The 21,043-nt window shown below is 52.6% G+C and overlaps 4 protein-coding genes across 5 annotated transcripts in view; 2 read left to right on the top strand and 2 right to left on the bottom strand.

Moving 5' to 3' along the window:
* GFOD2 (glucose-fructose oxidoreductase domain containing 2) overlaps positions 1-8,934 on the top strand; it is a 54,291-nt gene extending 45,357 nt beyond the window's left edge. For both annotated transcript variants that reach the window (XM_021716374.1, XM_008065762.1), the window contains one exon: positions 6,596-8,934. In XM_021716374.1, the coding sequence (XP_021572049.1) occupies positions 6,596-7,494 (899 nt within the window). In that variant the 3' untranslated portion in view covers positions 7,495-8,934. The remainder of the gene's footprint in view (positions 1-6,595) is intronic.
* Positions 8,935-13,480: 4,546 nt separating this feature from the next.
* On the bottom strand, positions 13,481-15,157 carry CUNH16orf86 (chromosome unknown C16orf86 homolog). The gene is made up of 4 exons (XM_021716385.1): positions 15,056-15,157; positions 14,593-14,843; positions 14,026-14,252; positions 13,481-13,924 (listed from the first exon to the last, which is right to left on the bottom strand). The coding sequence occupies exons 1-4, from the start codon at positions 15,155-15,157 to the stop codon at positions 13,515-13,517; spliced, it is 990 nt and encodes a 329-aa protein (XP_021572060.1). The 3' UTR covers positions 13,481-13,514.
* A 494-nt stretch (positions 15,158-15,651) lies between these two features.
* Positions 15,652-19,128, top strand: ENKD1 (enkurin domain containing 1). The gene is made up of 7 exons (XM_008065763.2): positions 15,652-15,778; positions 15,865-16,059; positions 16,580-16,752; positions 18,047-18,166; positions 18,290-18,453; positions 18,553-18,689; positions 18,775-19,128. Exons 1-7 carry the CDS (start codon positions 15,694-15,696, stop codon positions 18,933-18,935), a joined length of 1,035 nt encoding a protein of 344 aa, XP_008063954.1. The 5' UTR covers positions 15,652-15,693; the 3' UTR covers positions 18,936-19,128.
* Positions 19,129-19,322: 194 nt separating this feature from the next.
* PARD6A (par-6 family cell polarity regulator alpha) overlaps positions 19,323-21,043 on the bottom strand; it is a 2,009-nt gene continuing 288 nt past the window's right edge. The window contains exons 2-4 of the mRNA XM_021716386.1: positions 21,018-21,039; positions 20,413-20,635; positions 19,323-20,204 (exon numbers count right to left, since the gene is read on the bottom strand). Of these exons, the coding sequence (XP_021572061.1) occupies positions 19,450-20,204; positions 20,413-20,635; positions 21,018-21,039 (1,000 nt within the window). The 3' untranslated portion in view covers positions 19,323-19,449. The remainder of the gene's footprint in view (positions 20,205-20,412; positions 20,636-21,017; positions 21,040-21,043) is intronic.

Genomic DNA, 21,043 nt, shown 5'->3' on the forward strand with positions numbered 1-21,043 from the left:
TGAGACTCCAACTCAAAAAAAAAAAAAAAAGTCTGTTACTAAAAGGTAGGTTTCTATGCCTGGTTCTTGGCACATCTGTGCTTCATTAGACAAACACTAAGTTTACCAGCCTTTTCCCATGTGCTCTCAAGATGACAGAAGATCACCCCTCAAGCAATCTGACCCAGATAATTTAATCTTGAGAACACCAGTCCCTTGGGAAGCCTTTTCTGACCCCTTGTCCAGGTTACATCCCTGCTATATGCTCTCACTGCACCATCTGTGTCATTGTTACTACATTTTTCACAAATGCAATTCTACCGTCATTTGTATGATAATTTGAATCCACTAAACTGTACTGTACATTCTCTGGAAAGTGAGACCATGCCTGATGATGTGTCCCCAATGATTGGCACAGGGCCTGGCACACTAGTTGAATGAGGCATTCACATTTCCTACCCCTGTTCAGTCTGCTGGTGTGAGCCAGGGAGCTAACCTGTGACTCAGGAAAGAGTGGAGATTGGGCTGTGGGCAAGAGCAATAGTCTGGTGGCTTTCAAACTTATTTTTCTAGTAGCAGAACCTTTTTCATTAAAAAAAAAAAAAAGGTGGACTCCATGGATTTTGTGAAATGTAAGTAGTGCTCTTTTGGGCTGCTTCTCCACCCTGCTGTTTGAAATCATTTATCTAGTACCAGGCCTCTAGATGGGGAAACTAGGGTGATCCTAGACTCAGAGATGTGAACTTGGCTACCTGTGGTATGTTACTAGGGAAAAAAGAAGTGAACTGCAGCAGCACTGGGCACATCTTTCCTGTGTATTCTATTAAGGAGTGTGAGCTTGAGAGAAGCTTGCAACTTGAAGCAGTTTACCCTCCAGAACTCTGAGCCAAGAAGCACTCAGCAGCCATCTCTCCTCTCCCTGAAGGCAAAAAGCAGTTTCAGCTTTTCTTTTTTTGAGTTGGAGTCTCACTCTGTCGCCCAGACTGGAGTGCAGTGGCCGGTCCCAGCCACCGCAGCCTTGATCTGCTGGGCTCCGGTGATCCTTCTAAGCCTTCCAAATAGCTGGAACTACAGGTGTGCACTATCACGCCCGGCTAATTTTTAAATTTATTGTAGAGATGCAGTCTCGCCAAGTTGCCCAGGTGGGTCTCGAACCCATGGGCTCAGGCACTTCTCTCACCTCAGCCTCCCAAAACGTGGGATTACAGGCTGAGCCAAGTTTCAGCTTTTCTAATCTCTCCTTTGACTAGATAAATTTATGTAAACATGTCTTTCAAGACAGCCCAAGTCTTCCTAAAGGTAAAGACCCTATCTATGGAACTGGCCTATAGAAATCTGTTTCTGTTTAACTCAAGATGACCTTTAATTCCTACACTGATAATACTACTAGGTCTTATGTTTAAAAGTTTTCCTATTCAAGCTCAAGAAGGAAGATCTTTTCCCCTTTCCTGACTTCTTGTGGCCTGAAACAGGGATTCCTTATCCTAGTTGTTTTTTTGTGTGTTTTTTTTTTGAGTCAGAGTCTGACTCTGTTGCCCAAGCTGGAGTGCAGTGGCACACTCACGGCCACCACAGCCCCGACCTGCTTAGCTCAGGTGGTCCTTCCATCTCTATCTTCCAAGTAGCTGGAACTACGGCATGCCACCATGCCCAGCTAATTTTTTTATTTATTGTAGAGACGAGGTCTCGCCAAGTTGCCCGGACTGGTCTTGAACCCCCCGGGCTCAGGCAGTCCTCTTGCCTCCTCCTTCCAAAGTGCTGTGATTATAGGCATAAGCCACTGCGCCTGGCTCATATCCTAGTTTTATCACCGTCAATCTCCTGGCAGTCATAAAAGTCCTTTTTCTAGCCAGGTGCAGTGGCTCAGCCTGTAATTCTAGCACTTTGGAAGGCCAAGGTGAGAGGATTGCCTGAGCCCAGGGGTTTGAGACCAGCCTGGGCAACATGGTGAGACCTCTTCTCTACAATAAAGCAAAAAATTAGCCAGGCGTGGCATGCCTATAGTTCCAGCTACTTGGAAGGCTGAGGTGAAAGGATCACCTGAGCCCAGCAGGTCGAGGCTGTGGTGGCTGTGAGTGTGCCATGCCACTGCACTCCAACCTGGGCAACAGTGAGACTCCAACTAAAAAAAAAAGTTTTCTTATTTTTTTGTTGCAATATTTATTGTCTGTGGTTACCATTGTTTCTGCTGCAAGCTGGCCAGATGAGTTCCTGTCCTGAGCCTGTGAGAAAAGAATCCTTCTCAGTCCATCTGAATAAGTTGCACCCTGCCGTCAGCCATCAGAAATCATCTGTATCCCAACCATTGCCCCATTTGAAAACACTCAGAAAAACGTTTGGAGCACCAGGGTTATTAGAAATGCCTGCACTTAGAGAAGGCACACTTTTGACTTAGTTTCCCCAGATCCTGGTCATCCAGGCCTGGAGGCTGCCCTGTCCACCAGGAAGCACTTGTGGAGAAGCCGTAGTAGTGGCGCCTGGACACCCATGGAGGAGAAGCCTGGGTGCACATTGCCCAAGATGGGCTGCAGCCAGAAGAGTAAGACACAAGTTAGTGTAGCCCATGATGCTATGTCCTGACCACGCCAATGAGGTCCAGCCCTGCCTTCTTAGTCCTCCGATGTTAGTGATCATTGCTGCTCCTAAACCACCAGGCACTCCTGCACAGCAGCCCCCATCCCGCATTCAGTGACTAGAGCAGAATGAGCAGAGGAGGGATCATAGTAGGCAAAGAAATCGAACAATAAATGTTGGAAGGGTGCACAGGTCATGTGTCAAGGCCTTATGGGTAAGCCTCTTTGAGGACTTTGGTTTTTATTCTGAGTGAGATGAGAAACCATTGGAGAGTTTTTTGGTTTATTTTGTTCTGTTTGTTTTAGAGCTATGGTCTCACTATATTGCCCAGGTTGGCCTTGAATTCCTGGACTCAAATGATCCTTTTGCCTCAGCCTCCCAAGTAGGTGGGACTACAGGCTTGAGCCACCACACCAGTTTTATTGCAGAGGAGTGAGGTGATCTGATCCATCTTAAGTTTTAACAGAGTTACTCTGGCTACTGTGTTGTGAAAAGAGGGAGGATGGCCAGATGTGATGGCTCACACCTATAATCCCAGCACTTTGGGAGACTGAGGTGAGAGAATTGCCTGAGCTCATGGGTTTGAGACCAGTCTGGACAACTTGACCAGACCTCATCTCTACAGTTAAAAAAAAATTAACTGGGCATGGTTGTACGTGCCTGTGGTTCCAGTTACTTGGAAGGCTGAGGTGGAAGGATCACCTGAGCCCAGCAGGTTGAGGCTGTGGTGGACATGAGCGTGCCATTGCACTCCAGCCTGGGCAAAAGAATGAGACTCTGACTCAAAAAAAAAAAAGAGGGAGGCAAGGGCAGAAGCAAGGAAACAAGTGACCATCCTATGATCCAGGCAAAAAATAGTGGTGACTTGGACAGGAAGGTGGCAGTGGTAGTGGTGAAAAGTGGGTAGATTCTGGATATAGTTTGAAGGCTAAGCCAACAGATTTACTGAGATTGAAGGTGAGATGTGGCCATTGCCTGACCATTGCCGCCCTTGCCAGGCCATTGTGGCCAGTGCCTTGCTAAGCTGTGGTGTGGCCATGTGCTCTTTAAGCTATGGCCAGGCCATGTTTTCTTAAGCATTGGGCCTCTCCCCTACCTTGGGGAGGTGAATCACTTCTTTCTCTCTCTAATTTGCTTTTTATTTTATTGTATTTTATTTTATTTCTTTTAGTTGGAATCTCACTCTGTCACCCAGACTGGAGTGCAGTGGCCGCTCCCGGCCACTGCAGCCTCAACCTACTGGGCTCCAGTGATCCTTCCGCCTCAGCCTTCCGAGTAGCTGGCCTCTAATTTACTTTTTAAATAAACTATATTTTCTAATCTAAAAAGAAAGTGGGATGTGAGAAATGACTCCAATGATTTTGGCTTGAGAAATAAAGAATGGAGTTGCCATCAACTGGGATCTGACCTGAGCAAAGGAATATTGAGAGCTCGATTTTGGATTCTACCCCCAAACTTTCCCTCCATTTTAAGTGTCTTTGTGAGTGATACTACGGACCATCTATGCAGTTTCTCACATTTATAGGCCCCGTGTAATCGTTCCAATATTGTTTCCTGGCATGCATCCAGTACCTTAGAAATCCAAATTCTGACCAGGCTTGGTGGCTCAGCCTGTAATCTCAGCACCTTGGGAGGCTGAGGTATGTGGATTGCCTGAGCCTGCGGGTTCAAAACCAGCCTGGGAAACTTGGTGAGACCTCATCTCTACAATAAAAAATTAGCCAGAGCCAGGCTCAGTGGCTCAGCCCATAATCCCACACATTTGGGAGGCTGAGGTGAGTGGATTGCCTGAGCCCGCGGGTTCGAGACCTGCCTGGGCAACTTGGCGAGACCTCATCTGTGCAATAAATCAAAAATTAGCTGGGTGTGGTAGCGCGCACCTATAGTTCCAACTACTTGGAAGGCTGAGGCGGAAGGATCGCCAGAGTCCAGCAGGTCGAGGCTGTGGTGGCCAGGAGCGGCCAGGGCACTCCAGTCTGGGTGACAGAGTGAGACTCCAACTCAAAAAAAAAAAAAAAAAAAATTAGCTGGGTGTGGTAGCGTGCGCCTGTAGTTCTGGCTACTTGGAAGGCTGAGGCGGAAGGATTGCTAGAGCCCAGCAGGTCGACACTGAGGTGGCCGTGAACGTGCTACTGCACTTCAGCCTGGGCGACGAAGTGAGACTCCAACTCAAAAAAAAGAAATCTGAATTCTTGGTCATTTTCTGCCCCTGCAGGTCCCTCTCTCTGGATGCTTTTTCCCCCTTACGTTCCCCGTGCCCTGGAACATCTGCTCCCTGTAAGGTCACTCCCACTGTCACTCCCCTGTGAAGTTTTCCCTGGTCTTGCCATCCACACAAAGAGTTACTTTGTGCTCCCATCCAACCTTTAGCTTATGTCCCCAAGAAGCCCATGGCTTTTCTATATGTGCCTAGGCCATACCACTTCTTGGATTTTCTAACTACAGAAAGTATTAGCTTAGGATTTCCTTCTACTTGAACCACCTCAAGCTCACAGGAGTACCGCAGGTTTTAGTGTCTTGTGGCTGCTCATACCTTCATGAGCTTTCATCTTGAAACATGGAGTGGCTGGGCATGGTGGCTCATGCCTGTAATCCCAGCACTTTGGGAGGCGGAGGCAAAGAGGATTGCCTGAGTCCAGGGGTTTGAGACCAACCTGGGCAACTTGGTGAGACCTCATCTCTATAATAAATCAGAAAATTAGCTGAGCATGGTGGCGCATACTTGTAGTTCCTGCTACTTGAAAGGCTGAAGTTGAGGGATTTCCTGAACCCAGCAGGTCGAGGCTGCGTGGCCATGTGCATGGCACTGCATTCCAGCCTGCTTTCATACTTTCATACTCAAAGAAAGAAAGAAAAAAGCATGGAGCAATGTCAGTTCCTTCAGTTTTCTCATATGGAAGCTACTCAATCTTGGAGCTTTCTTCAGGGCTTTGTCCAGCTTTGATTTGCTCACTTTGAGTGCATGCCAGCTGCAGTGCACCCAGAATAGGTGTGAGGGCAGAAAGGATATTTTCACTTCCTTCCCCCTCCTATTGGAGCCAAGTGTTTTCTGACCTTTGGCCACTCTAACCTGTTGGACCAGTGTTTTCAAAGGACAACCTGCAGGAATTATTAATATTTTTGTGTTGGAGTCTCATTCTGTCACCCAGGCTGGAATGCAGTGGCAGATTCATGTCCACTACAACCTCAACCTGCTGGGCTCAGGCGATCCTTTCACCTCAGCCTTCCAAGTGACTTTAACTACAGACATACACTACCACGCCCAGCTAATTTTTTGATTTATTGTAGAGATGAAGTTTCACCAAGTTGCCCAGACTGGTCTTGAACCTCTGGGCTCAGGAATCCTCTTAACTCTGCCTCCCAAAGTGCTAGGGTTACAGGTGTGAGTCACCATGCCCAGCTAGCAGGAAATCTCAAAGCCCTCTCTGAAGTTATGATTAAGAGTGTAAAGCCTGGCCTGGTGCGGTGACTCACACCTATGATCATAGCACTTTGGGAGGCCAAGGTGAGAGGATTGCCTGAGCCCCACGGGTTCATGACCAGCCTGGGCTGGCGAGACCTCATCTCTACAATAAATCAAAAAATAAGCTGGGTGTGGTAACACACACGCTTGTGGTTCCAGCTACTTGGAAGGCTGAGGCAGAAGGATCACCTGAGCCCAGCAGGTCAAGGCTGCAGTGGCCATGAGCGTGCCACTGCCCTCCAACCTGGGCAACAGAGTGAGACTCCGACTCGGGGGAAAAAAAAAGGAATGCAAAGTTCATACCCCTTAGAATATTGATTAGATTCTCTTGCCCCTCACTGTTGACCTAATAAATGTGTGACGGTACCGACATGCCCACAAAGCATGTCTACCTCTCTAGTCCACCTGTATTAGGGTTTTGCAAAGAAAATAATCCAATAGGATATTTAGAGAGAGAGAGATTTAAGAAATTGGCTCATGCACTTTTGGGGCAGAAAAGTCCTAAATCCTAAGGGCAAGCTGACATGCTGGAAACTCCCCCTTGAAACTTTGAGATTTCCTATTGTGCCTTATTCTTAGGTATTGGAAAGAATGTGGTTTGTGAGAAGGCAGCAACATCAGTGGATGCCTTCCGGATGGTGACAGCCTCGCGCTACTACCCACAGCTGATGAGCCTGGTGGGCAATGTGCTGCGCTTCCTGCCTGCCTTCGTGCGCATGAAGCAGCTTATCTCGGAGCACTATGTGGGAGCAGTGATGATATGTGACGCTCGCATCTACTCAGGCAGCCTGCTGAGCCCCAGTTATGGCTGGATATGTGACGAGCTCATGGGTGGTGGGGGCCTGCACACCATGGGCACCTACATCGTGGACCTGCTGACCCATCTGACTGGCAGGAGAGCTGAGAAGGTGCACGGGCTGCTCAAGACCTTTGTGAGGCAGAATGCCGCCATCCGTGGCATACGACATGTCACCAGCGATGACTTCTGTTTTTTCCAGATGCTTATGGATGGGGGTGTGTGTAGCACAGTGACACTCAACTTCAACATGCCAGGTGCCTTTGTGCATGAGGTCATGGTAGTTGGCTCTGCAGGGCGCCTTGTTGCCCGGGGAGCTGACCTCTATGGGCAGAAGAACTCTGCCACACAGGAGGAGCTACTGCTGAGGGACTCGCTGAATGTGGGTGCAGGGCTGCCCGAGCAGGGGCCCCAGGACGTTCCGCTGCTCTACCTGAAGGGCATGGTCTACATGGTGCAGGCCTTGCGCCAGTCGTTCCAGGAGCAGGGGGACCGCCGTACCTGGGACCACACACCTGTCTCCATGGCCGCCTCATTCGAGGATGGGCTGTACATGCAGAGTGTGGTGGATGCCATCAAGAAGTCGAGTCGATCCGGAGAGTGGGAGACTGTGGAGGTGCTGACGGAGGAACCTGATGCCAACCAGAACCTGTGCGAGGCGCTTCAGCGGAATAACCTATGAGTCTGCAGCTGGGCTTCCAGCTATAGAGCAAAGGGACCAGGGAAGAGAATGGGAACTAGAGTGTAACAGGGGCTTGGCCTTAGCAGAGGCAGTGTCTTTCATTCAATAATGGGTTGGGGCTGGATGAAGCCAGAGGTGGCCCTGGAAAATCCCCTCCCCCCCAGCGGCTCATTTATTCAGACTTGCAGGGTGGTGAGTGTTCCTTTCACTATGGCTCAGAGGCTAGTGCAGTATGCACAGGACAGAGCTGTCACCAGGCCTCTGCATGGTTGTACTTGTAGAGCAGGGCCAGGAAAAGCTTGACTTGTGGGTCCTTCATCCTGACTTGTGGTCCTAACAGGATGACAAAGCACAGCAGGAGCCAGCTTAGCTGATTCTGGAGGCCTGGACAGAAGTAACAAGAAGCCTTGTTTCCATGCCTTCCTTGGGCTGGGCATTTCATGAGCGGTGAAGGCAACAAGTCATCCCTCAGGGATCCTCACCTGCCCTTCCATATGACCAAGTTTTGCCAGCCTCCAGGCTGACCCTTCCCTGGTAGGGAGGAGGGGGTTTATTAGGTGAGCTCTCAGGGACTTTTGACCTAAGGAAGAAGGCCCCTGGTTTGGCAGAGAGGAGGCAAGGGAGAGCTTTAGAACATCTGATAAATGCTAATAAATTAGAAAATATGGCATCACGGCATGTGGTTTCTGTTTGGTGGGTTGGGTTTCTTTAATAACAAAAGCCTTGTTCATTGCTGTAGATTGTTCTCTTTCCTCATGGCTCCAAAGCAGATCAGAGCCAGCCGTGGGTCCATCACCATCTACTGGGCCACATAGGTTCCTGCCACTGTCTGCCCTCGTCCCAGTCTATGCCCTCATGGCAGAGTCCCAGGAGCTCTCCAAAGAAAAGCTTAACTCAGAACACAGCACTCAAGAATTGCAGGCCTCCCTAGGCTGGAGGTCAGGAGATTCTGTTCTTGAAGCCATGGTGATAGCTCTCAGAGAGCCCTCGGAGAGGGGAGTGAGGAGTGGTTCCTGGGAGGAAGGACAGGAAGGTGGGAGGTGCACATGAGGAAAAAGGGCTCCACGCGCCGCCCTTGGGAGAAGGTTTGGCTGAACGCTGCCTGACCCAGCCAGCCATTCACCAACCATGCCTTCTATTGACTCTTCTACACAGAGACAGCCCCTTAACCATGTCAGTCAGAGGTGAGGGAGAGGGGTGTTAAGAAAAGACACATCCTCCTCTTTGTTTCTTTTACCAGCCTACCAGGATCATTAAGTCTAGACTAAACTCTGTTCCCTTCTCTGACCTTCCTCTCTCGTCCCTGCCCAGAGCTTGCCAGGAAGGCCCAGGGAAAGCTTCCTCTTTCTCTTGGCACCCCTTACAGAAGTCACCAGGCCTGTTTTCCTGTTGTGTCCTGGCTTCAAACATCATCTTTGTGAAATAAAATAATAAGGGTTAGTGTTGGAGTGTGTTTATTGCATGCTGGGCCTCCCAGGGTAAACACTGCATGTATATTATTTCATTTACTCTCCAAACCACTCTATGAAGGTACTACTATTAATATTCCCATTATTCAGATCAGAAAACTGAGGCACAGAGGGGCCAAGTTACTTGCCTCTTATTGTCAGTGATGGAGCTGGAAGCCTGGTGAGAACCATCTGACTGCAGAGCCTGGCCCTGAATTGCACTTTGTCCCAGGACTTGTGAATCTCCAGATTCTTGCCTCTTCCTGAAGCAGGAACCTCAGCCTGGTTTGAACTAGGTGAGCTACAACGAGCACCTACCACCAGACAGGAGTTAAAGAGGCTGCCCCCTTGTTTCTGGGACAGTAAGCTCAACTCAGCTCCAAGTCAGTCTTTTGTGTTACAACGACATTGAGATCCCTCCTGAATTTGGGAATTGACCAAGAAAGCACAAGTTTGAGTTAGTTGCATCTACATGAGAAGGGGCCGTGTTAGTGACCCACAGTGAGTGGCACTTAGGTTTTAGAGGACTCTGCTGTTTATAAAGACAGATTCCTAGAAGTGATGGGGCAAACTGCAGTGTGCTTAGTGCAGAGCTACTTTATTGAGAACCCTGGTTGCTCTGAGGGCATCCCCAGTGCATAGATCCATGGCCAGAAGAGTACATCACCTCCACCTTCCTCGAGCATCTTTACCTTCCTATATCTCTTGGGCATCAGAGCCACTTGGTCCTACATTGGGAAGGGAAGGTGTGCCCAGATATCTGCCTGTGGCCAAGGGAGCCAGCAGGGTTCAGGTCCCTATAGGTGACTGAACCAACACTTGTTCCAGGCTTGTCTTGCAGCGCCCCCTCCTGGGAGAAGGTAGTAGCGTTTTTCAGGACCTGTTTCCCAAATCCAGGATGCTACCAACTCTTCCTTTGGTCAAAGTTTTTCTAGACCGGTGAAAATGCAGTTAGCTTTTCCCAAAAGGGAGCTTCCAAAATACCTGTTGTTTAACTATCCTTCAGCCAAATCTAGGCCTGTTCTCACCCGGACATTGCAGCCACTTCCTCACCTCCCCGTCCCCAATCTCCTTTCCTCATTCTGCCCTTCACACTGCTGTCCAAGCAGCCTCTCCAAAATATCCATCCAAGATCCCTCCTTGTTCACACTCCTTCTCCTCTTCACTCCCAGACTTGTTCAACTTGGTCTCTTGTTGGCCATACTCTCCTGTATGGGGCTAGCATCTTCCACTCTAGCAGGGCTGTGTCCCTGGCATATCCACTGCCTGAAAGGCACCAGTTTCACTCCTTCGGGAGTCAGCTGGAGGACTTCCTGGCCACCACTTCCACCACCTGTGATCCCAAGGTCTTGGTCCTTGGTCACAAGCCTCCGTGAATCATGCAGCATTACCCCCTTCAAGTGAGCTTCTGGGAGAAGTAATGGCCTGTTCCTTTCTGTGCTCCTATCACCCACCCTGCTTAGCCAAGCCCACTGGGTAAGAGGCCTCGGAATTGTAGATCAGTCCTTTCTTCCATGATTACTATTTCCTACTCCACCTGTGGGAAGACAGGACCAGAACCTACTTATCAGCACTGGCCTTGCTTATACCTTCAGCCCTGGAGACCATGCAGAGAAAGCAGATGCTTGGCCTTCTTGGGTCAGGTTTTAGCCAGAGAGCCTTCGGGTCCACAGATTCTGCAGAACTCAGGAGAGGACGGGGCATTCCAGGTCCCAGGGTGTGGTCTCACACAAGGCCACTTCTCTTCAGACCTCTGCTTCCTCTTCCATAAAGTGAGGTAACACTCAATTATCTTGAAAGGCCCCGACCTCTGAAAAATCCTAAAGAATCTGTGCTCGACCAGGCTTGGTGGCGAAGCCTGTAATCCCAGCACTTTGGGAGGCCAAGGTGAGTGGATTGCCTGAACCCTTGGGTTCACTATGTCATCTCTACAATAAATCAAAAAATTAGCCGAACGTGGTAGTGCACACCTGTAGTTCCGGCTGCTTGGAAGGCTGAGGCCAACAGATCACCAGAGCCCAGCAGGTCAACGCTGGAGTGGCTGTGAGCATGCCACTGAACTCCACCCTGGGCAACAGAGTGAGACTCCAACTCACTTCATCTTACTCATCCTTATGGGCAAGACTAGCATGGCACTAGTGGACAGTATCACCTAGGGTGGTCAAATCACTACCCAGGGAGGTTTGCAGCAGAATAAACATCCTGACCCTATGGCTTGCCATGAGGTCAGTGAGTATCTGAGTGACCCCCCCCAAGAAGGGAGCAGCCAGGATGATGCCAGGAAAGGGGACCATGCCTATTTCTATCCTGCTTCCATCTGGGCCTGCCCACCCCACTCTCCTCAATAATGTTATTCCAGGGGACCTACACAAAATTGTGAATTTCAGATGGCTTGAGCACTTCTAACCTGTCCCTTTCTGCAGCCTCTTCCACCCCTAACTTTGGTCGTCTTACCTCGGTACCCCTTAGGGAGACCTTTGCTAGGTAAATGTAATGCAACGACATGAGTCCTTGGGGAGTTCACAGTCTTGTCCTGAAGACAAGTATAACCTACATGACAGTAGTACATGGATGCTACAATGCAGGGTGACAGGGGCTGCTGCTTGGCTCAGCAGGAAGTTTCAAGGGCATGTGTCCACCTGCCAGGGGGAGGGGTGAGGAAATAAAGACATTTTAGACAGAAGAAGCCCTACATGCAGAGAGCAAAGGTAAGAAAAGGTGCAGCTGGTTGGGGAGTTAAAGGAAGTTGCTGAAAAGTTCTAAGGTAGCTGGGGCAACGGGAATGGGATGTTAGATGGGGACTGACACCATCGGGGGTTCAGGAGTATGTGACACAGCCCACTAGATGAAACTGTGGGTGGAGGGATGACAGGCAGGGTGACCAGTGAGGCTCTCACCTGGAAATGACAGTGGCCCAGGCAAGGGTGCTGATTGTGGGGTGCGAAAAGTTCTCAGCCTGAAAGAGTAGACGCATGGGCCTTGATGTCTGATTAGCTTGTAGGAATCAGTGCAAAAAACAGGATCGGGTCTGGGTTGACACTCAGGATTCTGGCTTGAACATTTACACAGATGAGATACAGGAGGAGTAGCAGGTTGGAGGGAAGGAAAATTATCCATTGAATTGGGAAGTCCCTCTGAGGTATCTGAGGCACCCATAGGAGGCAGCAGGATGTGAGAGTTTCCAAAAGAATCACCACTGGCCGACTTTTCACAGAGAACCCTGAGGGTGGAAAAAGCAGTCATCCCATGGCTTGGCTGCAGGGCTCCAGGTACATTCACTGCCACCACCACCCCTGCCTGCCAGGAAAATGTCACTGATACCCTGTCACTAGGGGTGACTCCGGACAAGGTCTGATCCAGCTGTGGTCTGACAATGAGTGGAAAAATTTCAAAGCTGCCACTCTTGGGACAAATGAACCCTGCCTCCTCAGTGGGGGATCCCAAGTGTTGGTCCCCTCGAGGTCAGACCAAATGCAGACCTTCCCTAGTACACAGGGAGCAGGGCCAAATACCCCCTTCCCGTGACCTAACAGACCCTTTCTTTTTTCTGCCTTTCTTTCCTCCTCACCTCCCTCTTCATCACACCATTAGCCTGCTTGACCCTCAGGTTCATTTATTTTTATTTGTTTTAAATTTTATTTATTTATTTATTTTGAGTTGGAGTCTCACTCTGTCGCCCAGACTGGAGTGCAGTGGCCGCTCCCGGCCACCGCAGCCTCGACCTGCTGGGCTCCGGCGATCCTTCCGCCTCAGCCTTCCCAGTAGCTGGAATTACAGGTATGCGCTACCACGCCCGGCTGATTTTTTGATTTATTGTAGAGATGAGGTCTTGCTGCCCAGGCGGGTCTCGAACCCGCAGGCTCTGGCAATCCACTCACCTCAGCCTCCCAAAGGCACGGGATTACAGACTGAGCCACTGAGCCCGGCTTATTTTTTATTTTTATTATTATTTTTTGAGTAGGAGTCTCACTCTGTCGCCCAGGCTGGAGTGCAATGACACACTCACGGCCACCACAGCCTTGACCTGCCAGGCTCAAATGATCCTCCCGCCTCAGCCTTTCAAGTAGCTGGAACCACAGGCATGTGCCACCATGCCCAGCTAATTTTTTGGTGCATTGTAGAGACGAGGTCTTGCCAAGTTGCCCAGACTGGTCTGGAACCCCTGGGCTCAGGTAATCCTCTCGCCTCCACCTCCCAAAGTACTAGGATTACAGGCATGAGTCACCGTGCCTGGCTCCTCAGATTCATTTAAACACACAGACCGAGGCCCCAACCCCACTTCTGATTCAGTTAGGTCTGGTGTGGCAGCCAGGAATCTGTCATGATCCCCAGTGATCCAGATGACCAGTCAGGCTTCAAACCCTGCACTCGTGAGTCCTCTGTCCTTCTTCCCAGCCTCTTTCCCAACTCAGTCATCATATTTGGGGAATCACAAAGTTGTAGAAAAAGGTTTATTTTCAGTGAGCCCAAGGGGCAGGTGCCAGATTCCCCACCTCTACCAGAGGGTGTAGGCCCACAGGTGACTGTCTTGGTTCAGGCTCGGAGAAGGGAGCCACCAGTGGGGAGGGACAGTCACTTGTACTGAGGAGAGAGCGGGGGGACAAGTGGAGCAGCACAGACACTCAGCATCTTGTCAATGTCCACCTGGCTTGACTTATCCTCCTCAGCCTTGAGGTGGCCACTCGCCCCCAAGCTGGGCAGACCCCTAGGCTCCTCTCTAGTCTCCTCTCCTAGGGGAGCCAGAACCTGGGTAGACGGCACTAAAGTATTGGGGCAGGGCAAAGCAAGACTTGAGTCCAGCTCACCTGCCACAGGTAGCAAGGCCTGCAGTTGCTCCACACCTGCCTCCTCGGGAACTAGAGCCTGCTCCAACTCAGCCTCCACCTTGGCCTCGGCCTCCCTCTCCCCTTCCCCTGCCTGGTTCAGCTCAGGGTTGCAATAGTTGATGTACTGGTACAGAGGCCGTAGGCGCTGGGCCTTTCCTGCAAGGATCCAAGGCATGGAAGGGGCTGGAGCGCTAGGCTGTGCCATGCCAGGCCCAGCAGGCAGGGGGAGAATGAAGGGCCCAGGGACTGCCACTCACGCTCCAGCCGCAAAGTCTCTGAGGGTGTAGGCATTGTGTTGGCTGTAGCTGGGAGCACAGAGATTCCCAGGGTCTTGCGCTTCTTGGCTTTCTTGTGCTGTTTGGCAGATGGTGAGGACTCACTCTGGCTGCCCTCTGGCTCCTCCTTCTGTAGCAGTAGCCCTGGCAGCAGCTCAGCTTCGGCCCTAGGATTGGCATGGTAGCTAGGCTCTGGGAGGCTGAGGGACCAGAGCCAGGGACAAGAGGCTTGAAAAGACAGCCTCAGCCCTAGCTCCCGTACCCTGAGCCCAGGGAATAGCCCTGCCTGCCCACCACTCCAGGGTTAGATATCTGTACCCTTCCCTGTCAGTGAGGCCCCAGGCCCAACAGGGGCCCAGAATTCATGTGAGCTCAGTTCCCTACAAGATCTTAAGGCTCCATCTCCCATGATGTTCCCTACCCGGGGGTTCTTGAGGAACAGAAAGAGAGGAGAGTGATGGTAGTGGCAAGACTGCGGGATTCAGGAATCTACTGAGGTGTGCACTTCACCCTGGTCCCACCGCTCCTTCCCTCTGAAAGCCCCCTCACTTGACCAGCTTCCTCTTCGGACCATGACTGGGCCTCAAAATGGAGGCCGTGGGCCGGGGGCCTCTCTCCTCTAGTGCCTCCACCTCTGGCTTGAGCCTCTCCTCCTCCTGCTTAAGCCTCTCCTCCTCCTGCTTGAGTTCTTTCTCCTGGAGCTCTGGCTTTGAGGCTGCTCCTGTTGGACACCTGTCTTCCTCCTGGGTCTCGCAGGCCTCATGGGCTGGGACCAGGCACTGACCTGCCATCATTGGACACTAAAGGTGACACACAAGTAATTGGTTACCATAGCAAGGGAAATGATACAGACATCAGTCATTGGATGCCTAACATTAGGCACCAAACACAGGATTAAGGGCACCAGCCCATGCCCCTCCCTGCCTGTAAAGCCCGGCCTGGCAGTTAGGGGTGTTGGGTCACTCAGAGTTCGGCCTCTCAGAGAGCTGCGGCCAAGTGTTTGAAGGCTGACAGCCTTCCCGGTCACCTCAGAGGTCTGAGCTCGGCTAGGCGCCTCCACGAGCTGTGCCGGCTCCTGGGTCCCTGGCCGCTTTTCGACGCCTGCTGAGGTCATGGCTGCGCAGGGTCAGTGCACCTCGACAGTGGACTCCTGAGGGGCTGGACTGACGGCCCCTGCGCTGACCGAGAAGAGCGGCCGGAAAGCAAGTGCAGAGCTGGAAAGGGAGACAGGAAACCGCCTCACCCACCTTCAGCTGAAACTACAAGCCCCAGAAGGCTTTGCGCCAGAATCATTGAACCCCCCCCCTCGGGACGGAAGCCTTTGTTGCCTAGCAACAACAACTCCCGTAGGGTTGTTGCAGCTGGCGGCAAAACTGCTGGAGTGAGACCCTGCCCGAGTGTTGCGGGGGAGGGGCCACGAACGGGATGGGGAAGTGGGCTAGGATCGAAGGTCGCAGAGACGGCGAGCGCAGACCAGGACCCGGGGGCGGGTTGGGGAAGAGGGAGGGAGTCGGGAATGGAGGGCATGGCCACGGTCCGGGTCGAGGGGGGAGGCTCGGGAGGAGGCCCGGGGCTGGGGAAGGGGATCTGGGGCGGGAGATGAACAGCCCAGCAGGCCTCGATGGACCATTGCAGGGCGGCGACGACGGCATGTGCGAGGGCCCGTCCCGTATCTCGGGGCCCATCCCCCCAGACCCTACGATCTGCCCGGACTACTACCGGCGGCCGGCCTCGGGTGAGTTGATGCCACGCAGTGCGAGGCACTGGGGTTGGCCCCCCTCCGCCTTTGAGCCCCACCCTCCTCCGGGTCTCGCCCCTTAGCCCAGGGGCGCCTTGAGGGAAACGCGCTGAGGCTGGACCTGCTGACCTCGGACCGAGAACTGGACGCCACCCCTCCCCGTGGTCCCCGCATCGGTCCCGGAGCTCGAGAGATCCTGGAGCGCGGCCGGCACGGCGTGGGGGGCGTGCTGCTGCAACTCGAGGGCATCTCCCTAGGTCCAGGGGCCTCTTTCAAGAGTAAGTCCTGGGAAGAAGGCAATGAGGCAGTCGAAGGTCAAAAGCTGAGATCAAAAGGCAATTCTCCTTTGCTGACCTGGGCCCGGGCTTTGTCTCTGACTCTCAGTTTCCTCAACTATAAAAGGAGGGAACTTAATGAGATAGTCTCCACAGAACCCTAGCTCTGCTTCATGCATTTACCTGTCAGTGAAACGTTGTTATTAAACGTTTCTATTGTGACCAGGCCCTATAGGTGCAAGGAACACAGGGTTGAAGATAAGCATGGGCCATCATCGAGTCAAGGTGGGAGACAATAAACAAGTGAAAAAATGAACATAAAATATGAGATGATGACTGGTATACTTCACTATAAAAATGTAGAAAAAATTCAGGAGATATTTACTATGGAAGAAAAATAACCAAGTAATAAGGGAGAGTGTGTGTGTAGGGTCAAATTTAGATGGAGAGGTCAGGGAGCTCTCTTTCTGTTGGGTTGTATGAGCCATATGTAGGGCAGAGCCTGGCAGTATCTTTCCTCCAGGGAAGGACCCTAAAGACCATGAGAAGGAGAACCTGAGGAGGATCAGGGAGATTCAGAGACGCTTCAGAGAGCAAGAACGAAGCCGGGAGCAGGGCCAGCCTAGGCCCCTGAAGGCTCTGTGGCGCTCACCCAAGTATGACAAGGTGGAGTCCCGGGTCAAGGCCCATCTGCAGGTACCTGCTGCAGTGCCTCAGGGAGCCAGAAATATTGTCCATCTTGTTGGCCAACAGTACTTATACCATGATCTGAGTTCTGGGGAGGGAGGAAAATCACAGGGGACTAAGATAACCAAGGACTAAGAGATAACTGGCTCTGCTGCAAGATGGGGCTGGGGGCCTTCTCAAAAGTGATGGCTGAGCAGATCCTGAGGGTTGAGTAGGAATTAGGCAAGGGGAGAGTGGAAGAGAACATTCCCTGGAGATGGAGCCTCACAGATAGAAATCCTGAGACCAAAGGGACTGTTGCAGTGGCAAAGCTATGTAGAGTTCACTGTGAGATGGAAAGGCATGAGGTTAGGCTAAGAAGTCAGCCAGACTCACATAAGGGACCACATAAGCCACTTTTCAGCCTTTATTTCTGAAGACAGTGGGAAGGGGGAGGGGCAGGGGTATGGTGGGTTTTCTCTTTTAATACCTTTGTCAAAATAGTGACAGATAGTGGCACCATTCTTCTATCTAGGGACTCAGAAGGAGGAGCAGGAGTGAGAGAAAAGACAAGGTCACACATGGATGTGTTGAGGTGGAAGCATCTGTGGGACTCCCAGGGGGTAGAAGTCTGTCCAGGAAGCAGATGGATATTCAGGTTTAGATCTCAGGAGTGAGACCCAGGAGTTACTGATGATCAGGTTGAGGACAATGAAACCAAGAACATGACAATGGATTTGCAGGCTTGGAAGCCAGCCATCAGGAACCTCTTGGGGGCTGGTGCCAGGAAGCTTGGCTAGGAAGGAGAAAAGAGCAATAGCTAGACCAGAACCAAGGTAAAAGGAGAGATGGGTTGTCGTTTTCTTACATGATGAGGAGAAGAGGGAGGAGGACTGGGTGTGGTGGCTCACGCCTATAATTCCAGCACTGAGAGGCTGAGGTGAGAGGATTGCCTGAGCCCATGGGTTTGAGACCAGCCTGGTCAACTTGGCTAGACCTCATCTCTACAATAAATCAAAAAATTAACCAGGCATGGTGGCGTGTGCCTGTAGTTCCAGCTACTTGGAAGGTTGAGGCTGAAGGATCACCTAAGCCCAGCAGGTTGAGACTGTAGTGGCCATGAGCATGCCATTGCATTCCAGCCTGGGTGACAGAGTGTGACTCCAATTCAAAAAAAAAGAAAGAAAGAAAGAAAAGAAAAAAAGAGGGAGGAGACCCATAGGGATGAGGATAGAAAGGTCCTGAGGGGCAGGAGGGACAGAGGCGTGGTCTTGTGGCATGAGCCTGTGACCTCAGCCTGACTGTTCTGTGCCCTTCCCTCCAGGAGCCTGGCTCTGTCTCTGGGACAGAGTCTACCCACTTCCTGCGGGCGCACTCCCGCTGTGGCCCTGGGCTCCCACCACCCCGTGTCCCCAGCCCCGTGTCACCAGGTCCCAAAGTTAAGGTGAGAGGATGTGTGGGGGCTGGGAGGTGGCTGGGCAAGGATCTTGGTGGGGCAGGGCAGGGGACAGGTGCAGGGGCACAACACAGTGCTGTCTGCCTCTGTCATGCTTGTCATGTCCTGCAGGGGCCAGGCCTGGGTGTGGACTTCATTAGTTACAATGCTCAAGCTGCCAAGAGGGCCCCCCGGCGGCATTCCCGCTCGCTGCAGGTCCTCACACAGGTGCTGGAGCAGCAACGGCAAGCCCAGGAACATTACAACGCCACACAGAAGGGTCATGTGCCCCATTAGTAGGTCTCACTGCCTGCCAGCCAGGGTGAGGGGTGCTGTGGAGGGTGGGAGGCAACCTCTGCCCTAGGGTCATCAACCCTGAGCCTCTGCATCTGCAGCTTGTTGGAGCGGAGGGATCTGTGGCAGCGGGAGGCTGAGGCCCGCCAGCGCAGCCAGCCGGACCCTGCCATGCCCCCTGGCCACACTTGCATGCCTGAGAACCAGCGGCTGGAGACACTGAGCAATCTGCTCCAGAGTAAGTATTGGGTAAGGGGCTGGATGGGGAGCCCACTGGGGACCACACACCCCTTCTCAACACACTGTTCCCGGGCCCTCTCTAGCCCAGAGCCAGCTGTTGCGTGAGCTGGTACTGCTGCCTGCGGGGGCAGACTCTCTGAGAGCCCGGGACCACCGTGCTGAGCTGGACCGGAAGCTGGTGCAGGTAGAGGAGGCCATCAGGATCTTTTCCAGGCCCAAAGTCTTTGTGAAGATGGATACCTGAGCCCCTCTGTGGGGGTAGTGGCAAGGAGAGCCACGCTGAGGATCACCACTTGACTGCAAAGTGTAGGATCAGGCGGTATCATAGAGTGGAGGTCTGAAGACAGGAGCACTTTCCCCAGCCACCAGTGGCTGTGAAAGGGCCATTCCAGTCTTTTAATCCCTTTGTCAAAATTAAATCTTTTGTACACAGTGGGGTTTGTTTCCATAAGACTTCTTTTTATCATAGAAATGCTAAGCCCAGGACCCTCCTGCTGCTTGACTGCAAGAAGTTCTTCCATTATCACTCCTGCCTCATGGTGGGAGCCCAGGGCTACAGTGGTAGTGTGCAGGGCAGAGGCAAGCTTGTGGGACCAGGGAGGCTAGGGCTGGGACACAGAAGGACCATGACTACATTTGTAGAAAACCTTTAATGTTCCCCAGGCTGAAAGAGCCCTGTGAGCAAGCCAAACCTCCCCATTATGAAGTCCTGCCATGTCCCAGCAGGGTAGAGTGGCAAGAGGCTACATCCTCGCCTGTCAGAGGCTGAAGCCACTACCATCTCCTCGTATGCCACTCCCCCAACCAGAACCGATCTGCTCCTGGTCATCCAGGGAGGGCAGAGAGCTGCGGGCACCAGAAAGTAGGTAGCTGGGGTGCAGGTCCCAGCATGGGGGCCCCTGAGACAGCCCATTGGAACAGGGAAGCTGGCGGTTCTCAAGGACCAGATCACTGCTGTCTTCGTCGCTATCAGGCTCAGTAGGCCCAGGCCCTACAGAGGGAGGACCTGTCAAACGCCCAGATGCCCCTCGCACCACGTTATTGCGCTGATTGGCAGGCTTGACAGTGACAATGAGGTTATGGCTGTTGGCGACCATCATGTCCGTCACTTGGTCCAAAGTTTTGCCGGCTACCTCAATGCCATTGACCTCGAGGATCTCATCACTGACTGCCAGCAGCCCTGTACTCTCAGCCAGGCCCCCACGTACCAGACGGGAGATGAAGATGCCTGGAACGCGCTCCAGGCCTTGGGGAGCAACACGCACACTCATGCCATCGCGGATGTAGAAGCCCAGGGGGCGGTCTGAACCATGCTTGTGCAGCCTCACCCGTCGGTGGGTCTCAGGCAGTAGGTCCACATCTATGACTGAAGAAATCTGACGGAAATCTTGGGGCAGGCTGATCAGCAGGGGTGGCCGGGTGCGGAGGGGTGCCATTGGCCGCAGCAGGAGCCCTTTCTTGCGCCGCTGCAGAGAGTTGGAGGCAAAAGCCAGGCAGCTGGAGTCAGCTTCTGCTGCAGGAGAGGGGGGTGCTGAGATCAGAGACTCTGCTCTCCCACTTGGGCCCCTTACAGAGGGCACTAGCTATGTCCTATCACTTGGAGGTCAGGCCAAGGGCAGTGACTGCAGAGGGTGAACTTGGGTGCTCTGAGCATGGATTAACCCTTGTAAACATGCCCTTCACCTTACCCCACAAAGAGTGCCCACTATTCCCCTCCTCACCCCGCTTCTGCACCAGTAGGCGCAGTGGCGGGGGCCCGCTGGCCAGGGCCCGGTGTAGACTGTCGTCGTTGGTGAGGGGCAGCAGATCGCCGTGAGCATCCGTATAGCCAAGTAGCACATCCAGGCCGGGGATCTGGTGCACCGCACGCAGCAACCGCAAGAACTCCTGGAAGCCACTCACCGAAGCGCGGGGCAGTGCGAAGCGTCGGAACTCAGCGTCAAACTGGAGGCCGGGGATTGGGAGAGAGGAGGGGTCAGGACAGCCTGCATCCCTTTCTCACCACAAGTCCGAGGCTGGTAGGGGTGGGAAAGAAAGGGCTGCCGCAAAAACTGCAGCCTTAAGCCCAGACCTCAGCTCCAGTACAAGGGACGCTGTCCAAGGTCTTCTCCCCGCCCTCCAGGTACCCAGGCCACAGAGGGACTCTGGAGGCCGGCAGTGTAAGGAAAGAAGACGGATGGGGGAAGGCAAGCAGAAAAGCAGAATGGGTCGTGGAGGATGGTGAGGAGAAAGAGGTGGTGGGTGGTGGGAACCCAGGAGCCAGGAAGGAAAGGGAATTGGGAGCGCCTAGGGCCGAGACCGAAGCCGGGGCCGCAGGGGCCCTTACTTTGCTCTTCACCTCGACGATGCTAT

The sequence above is a fragment of the Carlito syrichta genome, unplaced genomic scaffold, assembly GCF_000164805.1.
Source record: "Carlito syrichta isolate Samal-C Ts95f unplaced genomic scaffold, Tarsius_syrichta-2.0.1 Scaffold308803, whole genome shotgun sequence".
Taxonomy (NCBI): domain Eukaryota; kingdom Metazoa; phylum Chordata; class Mammalia; order Primates; family Tarsiidae; genus Carlito; species Carlito syrichta.